At 44.7% G+C, this 12,138-nt stretch overlaps 1 protein-coding gene across 1 annotated transcript in view; it reads left to right on the top strand.

Moving 5' to 3' along the window:
* Positions 1-12,138, top strand: part of LOC109886494 (voltage-dependent T-type calcium channel subunit alpha-1H) — a 98,886-nt gene that overhangs the window by 38,079 nt on the left and 48,669 nt on the right. Inside the window, exons 11-12 of the mRNA XM_031820264.1 lie at positions 5,031-5,182; positions 11,882-12,067. Coding sequence (XP_031676124.1) covers positions 5,031-5,182; positions 11,882-12,067 — 338 coding nt within the window. The remainder of the gene's footprint in view (positions 1-5,030; positions 5,183-11,881; positions 12,068-12,138) is intronic.

Raw genomic sequence — 12,138 nt, forward strand, 5'->3', positions numbered from 1 at the left:
GGAGGGGATATATTGTGTGTGTGTGTGTGTATTCTGTTTTAGCAGTCTTACCCCCCTAAGAAATTAAGAAAAAGTGAATAATGATGTTTCCATTGGTTCTGACCTCAGCTGACCCTACTGACGATAGAATTACAACTAGTCTAGAAACCAAATCCTCATCAACTACTGACCCTACTGACGATAGAATTACAACTAGTCTAGAAACCAAATCCTCATCATCAACTGACCCTACTGACGACATAATTACAACTAGTCTAGAATCGAAATCCTCATCACCTACTGACCCTACTGACGATACAATTACAACTAGTCTAGAACCCAAATCCTCATCATCAACTGACCCTACTGACGATAGAATTACAACTAGTCTAGAACCCAAATCCTCATCACCTATTGACGCTACTGACGATAGATTTACAACTAGTCTAGAACCCAAATCCTCATCACCTACTAACCCTACTGACGATAGAATTACAACTAGACTAGAACCGAAATCCTCATCACCAACTGACCCTACTGACGATAGAATTACAACTAGACTTGAACCGAAATCATCATCACCTACTGACGCTACTGACGATAGATTTACAACTAGTATAGAACCGGACTCCTCATCTCCTACTGACCCTACTGACGATAGAATTACAACTAGTCTAGAACCGGAATCCTCATCACCAACTGACCCTACTGGCGATAGAATTACAACTAGTCTGGAACGCAAATCCTCATCACCTACTGACACTACTGACGATAGAATTACAACTAGTCTACAACCCAAATCCTCATCACCTACTGGCGCTACTGACGATAGAATTACAACTAGTCTAGAACCCAAATCCTCATCACCTACTGACCCTACTGACGATAGAATTACAACTAGTCTAGAACCCAAATCCTCATCACCTACTGACGCTACTGACGATAGAATTACAACTAGTCTAGAACCCAAATCCTCATCACCTACTGACGCTACTGACGATAGAATTACAACTAGACTAGAACCCAAATCCTCATCACCTACTGACCCTACTGACTGTAGAATTACAACTAGCCTAGAACCCAAATCCTCATCACCTACTGATGCTACTAGAATTACAACTAGTCTAGAACCCAAATCCTCATCACCTACTGACCCTACTGACTGTAGAATTACAACTAGCCTAGAACCCAAATCCTCATCACCTACTGATGCTACTAGAATTACAACTAGTCTAGAACCCAAATCCTCATCACCAACTGACCCTACTGACTGTAGAATTTCAACTAGTCTAGAACCAAGATCCTCATCAACAACTGACCCTATAGAATTACAACTAGTCTAGAACCCAAATCCTCATCACCAACTGACCCTATAGAATTGCAACTAGTCTAGAACCCAAATCCTCATCACCAACTGACCCTATAGAATTACAACTAGTCTAGAACCGGAATCCTCATCACCTACTGACCCTACTGACGATAGAATTACAACTAGTATAGAACCGGAATCCTCATCTCCTACTGACCCTACTGACGATAGAATTACAACTAGTCTATAACCGGAATCCTAATCTCCTACTGACCCTATTGACGAAAGAATTACAACTAGTTTGTAACCAGAATCCTCATCACCAACTGACGATAGAATTACAACTAGTCTGTCACCTACTGACACTACTGACGATAGAATTACAACTAGTCTACAACCCAAATCCTAATCACCTACTGACGCTACTGACGATAGAATTACAACTAGTCTGGAACGCAAATCCTCATCACCTACTGACCCTACTGACGATAGAATTACAACTAGTCTAGAACCCAAATCCTCATCACCTACTGACCCTACTGACGATAGAATTACAACTAGTCTAGAACCCAAATCCTCATCACCTACTGACGCTACTGACAATTGAATTACAACTAGACTAGAACCAAAATCCTCAACACAACGACCCTATAGAATTAAAACTAGTCTAGAACCCAAATCCTCATCACCAACTGACCCTACTGACTGTAGAATTTCAACTAGTCTAGAACCAAAATCCTCATCACCAACTGACCCTATAGAATTGCAACTAGTCTAGAACCCAAATCCTCGTCACCAACTGACCCTAAAGAATTACAACTAGTCTAGAACCGGAATCCTCATCACCTACTGACCCTACTGACGATAGAATTACAACTAGTATAGAACCGGAATCCTAATCTCCTACTGACCCTACTGACGATAGAATTACAACTAGTCTAGAACCCAAATCCTCACCTACTGACACTACTGACGATATAATTACAACTAGTCTACAACCCAAATCCTAATCACCTACTGACCCTACTGACGATAGAATTACAACTAGACTAGAACCGGAATCCTCATCTCCTACTGACCCTACTGACGATAGAATTACAACCAGTCTAGAACCCAAATCCTAATCTCCTACTGACCCTACTGACGATAGAATTACAACTAGTCTAGAACCCAAATCCTCACCTACTGACACTACTGACGATATAATTACAACTAGTCTACAACCCAAATCCTAATCACCTACTGACCCTACTGACGATAGATTTACAACTAGTCTAGAACCCAAATCCTCACCTACTGACACTACTGACGATATAATTACAACTAGTCTACAACCCAAATCCTAATCACCTACTGACCCTACTGACCCTATAGAATTACAACTTGTCTAGAACCCAAATCCTCATCACCAACTGACCCTATAGAATTACAAATAGTCTAGAACCCAAATAGTCATCACCAACTGACCCTATAGACTGTAGAATTACAACTAGTCTAGAACCCAAATCCCCTTCACCAACCGACCCTACAGAATTACAACTAGTCTAGAACCCAAATACTCATCACCAACTGACCCTATAGACTGTAGAATTACATTTAGTCTAGAACCCAAATCCTCATCACACTACACGGAACACTGTATACTGTCCCCTACTGTTCCCTACTGTCCCCTACTGTCCACACTACAGTAGTACTATAACCCAGACACAGCATGTTGTCCCCTACTGGCCCCTACTGTCCCCTACTGGCCACACCTCAGTACTACTATAACCCAGAAACAGCATACTGTCCCCTACTGGCCACACTACAGTACTACTATAACCCAGACACAGCATACTGTCCCCTACTGTCCCCTACTGGCCACACTACAGTACTACTATAACCCAGATACAGCATACTGTCCCCTACTGTCCCCTACTGGCCACACTACAGTACTACTATAACCCCGACACAGCATACTGTCCCCTACTGTCCACACTACAGTACTACTATAACCCAGACACAGCATACTGTCCCCTACTGTCCACACTACAGTACTACTATAACCCAGACACAGCATACTGTCCCCTACTGTCCCCTACTGCCCCCTACTGGCCACACTACAGTACTACTATAACCCAGACACAGCATACTGTCCCCTACTGGCCCCACTATAGTACTACTATAACCCAGACACAGCATACTGTCCCCTACTGTCCACACTACAGGACTACTATAACCCAGACACAGCATGTTGTCCCCTACTGTCCCCTACTGTCCACACTACAGTACTACTATAACCCAGACACAGCATACTGTCCCCTACTGGCCACACTACAGGACTACTATAACCCAGACACAGCATACTATCCCCTACTGTCCCCTACTGGCCCCACTACAGTACTACTATAACCCAGACACAGCATACTGTCCCCTACTGTCCCCTACTGGCCACACTACAGTACTACTATAATCCAGACACAGCATACTGTCCCCTACTGTCCCCTACTGGCCACACTACAGTACTACTATAACCCAGACACAGCATACTGTCCCCTACTGTCCCCTACTGGCCACACTACAGTACTACTATAACCCAGACACAGCATACTGTCACCTACTGTCCACACTACAGTACTACTATAACCCAGACACAGCATACTGTCCCCTACTGGCCCCACTACAGTACTACTATAACCCAGACACAGCATACTGTCCCCTACTGGCCACACTACAGTACTACTATAACCCAGACACAGCATACTGTCCCCTACTGGCCCCACTACAGTACTACTATAACCCAGACACAGCATACTGCCCCCTACTGTCCACACTACAGTACTACTATAACCCAGACACAGCATACTGTCCCCTACTGTCCCCTACTAGCCACTCTACAGTACTACTATAACCCAGACACAGTATACTGTCCCCTACTGGCCACACTACAGTACTACTATAACCCAGACACAGTATACCGTCCCCTACTGTCCCCTACTGTCCCCACTACAGTACTACTATAACCCAGACACAGCATACTGTCCCCTACTGGCCACACTACAGTACTACTATAACCCAGACACATTATACTGTCCTCTACTGTCCCCTACTGGCCACACTACAGTACTACTATAACCCAGACAAAGCATACTGTCCCCTACTGTCCCCTACTGGCCACACTACAGTACTACTATTACCCAGACACAGTATACTGTCCCCTACTGGCCACACTACAGTACTACTATAACCCAGACACAGTATACCGGCCCCTAATGGCCACACTACAGAACTACTATAACCCAGACACAGTATACTGCCCCCTACTGTCCACACTACAGTACCACTATAACCCAGACACAGCATACTGCCCCCTACTGTCCACACTACAGTACTACTATAACCCAGACACAGCATACTGCCCCCTACTGTCCACACTACAGTACTACTATAACCCAGACACAGTATACTGGCCCCTACTGGCCACACTACAGTACTACTATAACCCAGACACAGTATACTGCCCCCTACTGCCCCCTACTGTCCACACTACAGGACTACTATAACCCAGACACAGCATACTGCCCCCTACTTGCCTCTACTGTCCCCACTATAGTACTACTATAACCCAGAAACAGCATACTGTACCCTACTGTCCCTTACTGGCCACACTACAGTACTACTTCCTACTTCCTTCCTCTCTGACATCCTAGAGATCAGTAATCTAGTGTTCACCAGTCTCTTCTCTCTCTCTCCCTCCCCCTAGCCCCAGGAGCTGACTGACATCCTAGAGATCAGTAATCTAGTGTTCACCAGTCTCTTCAGTCTGGAGATGCTGCTGAAGCTGCTGGCCTTCGGACTCTTCGGCTATATAAAGAACCCGTACAACGGCTTTGACAGCGTCATCGTCATCATCAGGTGTGTGTCTGTGTTTCCATGAAATATTTTAATGTATCATGCACCAAACCTTTTCCAAGAGTTAATGTTATAATGCTATAACTTGCTGCTTGATGATAAACTAGCTATAACTTGCTGCTCGATGCTAAGCTAGCTATCACTTGCTGCTCGATGCTAAGTTAGCTATAACTTTCTACCTGATTCTAAGCTAGCTATAACTTTCTGTTCGATTGCTAAGCTAGCTATAACGTTCTGCCTGATTCTAAGCTAGCTATAACTTAATGTTCAATTGCTAAGCTAGCTATAACTTTTTGCCTGATTCTAAGCTAGCTATAACTTTCTGCCTGATTCTAAGCTAGCTATAACTTTCTGCCTGATTCTAAGCTAGCTAAACCTTTCTGCCTGATTCTAAGCTAGCTATAACTTTCTGCCTGATTCTAAGCTAGCTATAACTTTCTGCCTGATTCTAAGCTAGCTATAACTTTCTGCCTGATTCTAAGCTAGCTATAACTTGCTGCTCGATGCTAACCTGTACGGAAAAATTATATATTGATTTACACTACAGTTCAAAAGTTTGGGGTCACTTAGAAATGTCCTTGTTTTTTAAAGAAAATCAGTTTTTTGTCAATTAAAATAGCATCAAATTGATCAGAAATACAGTATGGACATTGTTAATGTTGTAAATTACTATTGTAGCTGAAACAGCTGATTTTAATGGAATATCTACATAGGCGTACAGAGGCCCATTATCAGCAACCATCACTCCAGTGTTCCAATGGGACGTTGTTTTAGGTAATCCAAGTAAATCATTTTAAAAGGTTAATTGATCATTAGAAAACCTTTTTGCAATTATGTTAGCACAGCTGAAAACTGTTGTCCCGATTAAAGAAGCAATAAAACTGGCGAACAAAAGAGGCCTTATCTCTGTATTTGTCTGTCTCTTTTCCTCTGCCTCCCTCAAAATGTTTATTTAGTTATGAGTTATACTATGGGAATAAATATCACCGAATTACAGAAATATCCTCCCATCCTCTATATGCAATTATTGGCGGATATTCACGTCATATTTTTCGTTATACTGTTTTCTATATACTGTAGATGACATGAGTCTCACTAGTGATGAGATGATAAAAGTGGTGTAGGTCTTATTTATTTAAAGAGCATATTGAAGTTAGAAACAATAGGATTTGAATCAAAAGCCTACAACTTGTTTAGCCCCGTTACACACTGAGCATGGAGACTGGTCCGTTTCACACTGCTCTGAGACGAGCATGGAGACTGGTCCTTTTCACACTGCTCTGAGACGAGCATGGAGACTGGTCCGTTTCACACTGCTCTGAGACGAGCATGGAGACTGGTCAGTTTCACACTGCTCTGAGATGAGCATGGAGACTGGTCCGGTTCACACGAGCATGGAGACTGGTCCGTTTCACACTGCTCTGAGACGAGCATGGAGACTGGTCCGTTTCACACTGCTCTGAGACGAGCATGGAGACTGGTCCGTTTCACGCTGCTCTGAGACGAGCATGGAGACTGGTCCGTTTCACACTGCTCTGAGACGAGCATGGAGACTGGCCCGTTTCCCACTGCTCTGAGACGAGCATGGAGACTGGTCCGTTTCACACTGCTCTGAGACGAGCATGGAGACTGGTCCGTTTCACACTGCTCTGAGACGAGCATGGAGACTGGTCCGTTTCACGCTGCTCTGAGACGAGCATGGAGACTGGTCCGTTTCACACTGCTCTGAGACGAGCATGGAGACTTGTCCGTTTCACACTGCTCTGAGACGAGCATGGAGACTGGTCCGTTTCACACTGCTCTGAGACGAGCATGGAGACTGGTCCGTTTCACACGAGCATGGAGACTGGTCCGTTTCACACTGCTCTGAGACGAGCATGGAGACTGGTCCGTTTCACACTGCTCTGAGACGAGCATGGAGACTGGTCTGTTTCACACTGCTCTGAGATGAGCATGGAGACTGGCCCGTTTCCCACTGCTCTGAGACGAGCATGGAGATTGGTCCGTTTCACACTGCTCTGAGACGAGCATGGAGACTGGTCCGTTTCACACTGCTCTGAAACGAGCATGGAGACTGGTCAGTTTCACACTGCTCTGAGACGAGCATGGAGACTGGTCCGTTTCACACTGCTCTGAGACGAGCATGGAAACGGGTCAGTTTCACACTGCTCTGAGACGAGCATGGAGACTGGTCCGTTTCACACTGCTGTGAGACGAGCATGGAGACTGGTCCGTTTCACGCTGCTCTGAGACGAGCATGGAGACTGGTCCGTTTCACACTGCTCTGAGACGAGCATGGAGACTGGTCCGTTTCACACTGCTCTGAGACGAGCATGGAGACTGGTCAGTTTCACGCTGCTCTGAGACGAGCATGGAGACTGGTCCGTTTCACGCTGCTCTGAGACGAGCATGGAGACTGGTCCGTTTCACACTGCTGTGAGATGAGCATGGAGACTGGTCAGTTTCACACTGCTGTGAGACGAGCATGGAGACTGGTCAGTTTCACACTGCTCTGAGACGAGCATGGAGACTGGTCAGTTTCACACTGCTGTGAGACGAGCATGGAGACTGGTCAGTTTCACACTGCTCTGAGACGAGCATGGAGACTGGTCCGTTTCACACTGCTGTGAGACGAGCATGGAGACTGGTCCGTTTCACGCTGCTCTGAGACGAGCATGGAGACTGGTCCGTTTCACACTGCTGTGAGACGAGCATGGAGACTGGTCAGTTTCACGCTGCTCTGAGACGAGCATGGAGTCTGGTCCGTTTCACGCTGCTCTGAGACGAGCATGGAGACTGGTCCGTTTCACACTGCTGTTAGACGAGCATGGAGACTGGTCCGTTTCACACTGCTCTGAGACGAGCATGGAGACTGGTCTTGATAAATCAATGAGATTTTTATTTTCACTGAATCTCCATTGGTTAGACTACAATTAGAAAATGAGGGTGTAGAAATGTTATGTTCTTAGTCTAACCTTTATTTAACTAGGCATGTCAGTTAAGAACAACTTCTTAATTACAAGGACAGCCTACTCCTGCCCCCCCATTGGGGAATTTAACCCCAGTCTACCACATGCCCACACGACACAGGATTATTTAGCTAAATAGCCCAGTACTGTAGCCTATTCCCGGCCGTCACGTTGTACAGCGCCATATTTTCTGTTCTGTCCTAACAGATTGTTTTTTTTTCTTGTAATAGAAACATCATAATATTAATCAAATCAATTAAACAACATTTCTTAAAATCAGTCTCATATACTATGGTCTTACAAAAAAAAGGTTTTAAATTCTCTAGTACAGCCACTATTGAAGGCCATCAAATGATTCTCAAAGATGCCCTCTGGTGTTCAAACTAGCACTAACTAGCATTGATGGTACCAGTGGTTCACACTTAAATAACCATATATATATATATATATATATATATAATTCCGCAGTAATAAGACTTTTAAAGCAGGAGCCACTGTATGTGGATACTGCTGCGGTACAGTTGGTCAATTGTAAGTGCTGTTAATGTGAAATGACTTCATGAAATGGGTTTCCGTGGCCAAGCAGCCGCACACAAGCCTAAGATCATCATTCACAATGCCAAGCGTCGGCTGGAGTGGTGTCAAGTTCGCCACCATTGGACTCTGGATCAGTGGAAACGTATTCTCTGGAGTGATGAATTACTCTTCACAATCTGGCAGTCTGATGGACAAATCTGGGTTTGGCAGATACCAGGGGAACGCTACCTGCCCCAATGCATAGTGCCAACTGTAAAGTTTGGTGGAGGATGAATAATGGTCTGGGGCTGTTTTTCATGGTTCGGTCAAGGCACCAGACAATGACATTCTAGACGATTCTGTGCTTGCAACAGTTTGGGGGAAGGCCCTTTCCTGTTTCAGCATGACAAATTATACAAACAAAAACATACACTCAACAAAAATATGATTTTACTGAGTTACAGTTCATATGAGTTCATATCAGTCAATTGAAATAAATTCATTAGGCCCTATTCTGTGGATTTCACATGACTGGGAATACAGATATGCAGCTGTTGATCACAGATAACATTTAAAAAAGGTATGGGGTGTGGATCAGAAAAGCAGCCAGTATCTGGTGTGACCATTTGCCTCATGCAGCACAACACATCTCCTTCACAAAGAGTTGATCAGGCTGTTGATTGTGGCCTGTGGAATGTTGTTTCACTCCTCTTCAATGGCTGTGCGAAGTTTCTGGAAATTGTCAAGAAATGGAAATCGCTGTCGTACAAGTCGATCCAGATCCTAAACATGCTCAATGGGTAACATGTCTGATGAGTATGCAGGCCGTGAAAGATCTGGGACATTTTCAGCTTGCAGGAATTGTATACAGATCCTTGCGACATGGGGCTGTGCATTATCATGCTGAAACAGGTGGTGATGGCGGCGGATGAATGGCACGACAATCAAACAACAAACTTTAGGATCTCGTCACGGTATATCTGTGCATTCAAATTGCCAATGATAAAATGTAATAGTGTTCGTTGTCCACAGCTTAGGCCTGGCCATACCGTAGCCACCACCGACAACCATGGGACACTGTGTTCATAACGTTGACATCAGCAAACCTCTTGGCCAAACGACGCCATACTCAGACAGTTCTTCCATGGTATGCCATCTGCCCAGTACAGTTGAAACCGGGATTAATCCGTGAAGAACACATTTCTCCAGTGGCCAACCTAAGGTGAGCATTGGCCCACTGAAGTCGGTTACAACTCTGAACTGCAGTCAGGTCAAGACTCTGGTGAGGATGACACACAGATGGTTTCTGCCTTTTATTGTCCTCCAGTACAAGGTGCACCTGTGTCTCCATTGTCTGGGTTCTGATCGTCTGAGGTTCCATTGCCTGGGGTCTGTCCAGCTGAGGCTCCATTGCCTGGGGTCTGTCCAGCTGAGGCTCCATTATCTGGGGGTATGTCCAGCTGAGGCTCCATTGTCTGGGGTCTGATCGGCTGAGGCTCCATTGTCTGGGGTCTGTCTAGCTGAGGCTCCATTGTCTGGGGTCTGATCGGCTGAGGCTCCATTGTCTGGGGTCTGTCTAGCTGAGGCTCCATTGTCTGGGGTCTGATCGGCTGAGGCTCCATTGTCTGGGGTCTGATCGGCTGAGGCTCCATTGTCTTGGGGTCTGATCGGCTGAGGCTCCATTGTCTGGGATCTGTCCAGCTGAGGCTCCATTGTCTTGGGGTCTGATCGGCTGAGGCTCCATTGTCTTGGGGTCTCCAGCTGAGGCTCCATTGTCTTGGGGTCTGATTGGCTGAGGCTCCATTGCCTGGGGTCTGATCGGCAGAGGCTCCATTGTCTTGGGGTCTGATTGGTTGACGCTCCATTGTCTTGGGGTCTGTCCAGCTGAGGCTCCATTGTCTTGGGGTCTGATTGGCTGAGGCTCCATTGTCTTGGGGTCTGATCGGCTGAGGCTCCATTGCCTGGGGTCTGTCTAGCTGAGGGTCCAGACCAGAGGGACTTGCAGGAGGGAAACATAGGAGGATCATTACTACTACTATTATTATTATTATGTTTTGCTATAAATAATCTGGCTAGCTAATTTAGCTAGCTAGCCAGTTCTATCAGAGACACCCAACCCTCACTAAAGCTACATCATTTAGCTAGCTAGCCAGTTCTATCAGAGGCCCCCAACCTTCACAAAAACGAGCTAATTTATATGTCAATAGGCTAAATGTCAAAAAGGCTATATGTCAATAGCTGCAGTGTGTATTTTCAACTACAACAGTGATCCAACATTTGCAAAACACCACTTTAGAAACCTCATGCTAAGGGGTCAGAGGTCAACAGAGACTCAACGTTACAAAACACCACTTTAGGAAACCCAATGCTAAGCTATCAGAGGTCAACAGAGACTCAACATTATCATCGGGTAGAGAAGGCTGTGAGTGGTGATTTGTGTATTTTACATGAATGTTTTACTAGTATATGTACATAAATAAAATATATCTATATATTTGATAAATACCTTTTCCCTTTATATTTAAATATCTTTATATTTTCTTGAAATATATTCCAATATATAATTTTTCAATAGGGAAGCTATCAATAACTTGCTCAATGCTAAGCTATCTATAACTTGTTGCTCGATGCTAAGCTATCTATAACTTGTTGCTCGATGCTAAGCTATCTATAACTTGTTGCTCGATGCTAAGCTATCTATAACTTGTTGCTCGATGCTAAGCTATCTATAACTTGTTGCTCGATGCTAAGCTATCTATAACTTGTTGCTCGATGCTAAGCTATCTATAACTTGTTGCTCGATGCTAAGCTATCTATAACTTGTTGCTCGATGCTAAGCTATCTATAACTTGTTGCTCGATGCTAAGCTATCTATAACTTGTTGCTCAATGCTAAGCTATCTATAACTTGTTGCTCGATGCTAAGCTATCTATAACTTGTTGCTCGATGCTAAGCTATATATAACTTGTTGCTCGATGCTAAGCTATCTATAACTTGTTGCTCGATGCTAAGCTATCTATAACTTGTTGCTCGATGCTAAGCTATCTATAACTTGTTGCTCGATGCTAAGCTATCTATAACTTGTTGCTCAATGCTAAGCTATCTATAACTTGTTGCTCGATGCTAAGCTATCTATAACTTGTTGCTCGATGCTAAGCTATCTATAACTTGTTGCTAAATGCTAAGCTAGCTGTAACGTTTTATGTGTTTCTCTCAGTGTATGGGAGATCATTGGGCAGGCGGACGGCGGTCTGTCAGTCCTGCGTACGTTCCGTCTGCTGCGGGTCCTAAAGCTGGTCAGGTTCCTGCCCGCCCTGCGCAGACAGCTGGTGGTTCTGATGAAGACTATGGACAACGTAGCCACCTTCTGCATGCTGCTCATGCTCTTCATCTTCATATTCAGGTATGTAGAAACCTTCTGACATCATCTTCATAGTCAGCTATGTTGTCAAGTCTTAGATGACATCATCTTCA

The sequence above is a fragment of the Oncorhynchus kisutch genome, unplaced genomic scaffold (assembly GCF_002021735.2).
Source record: "Oncorhynchus kisutch isolate 150728-3 unplaced genomic scaffold, Okis_V2 scaffold3202, whole genome shotgun sequence".
In the NCBI taxonomy this organism is placed as follows: domain Eukaryota; kingdom Metazoa; phylum Chordata; class Actinopteri; order Salmoniformes; family Salmonidae; genus Oncorhynchus; species Oncorhynchus kisutch.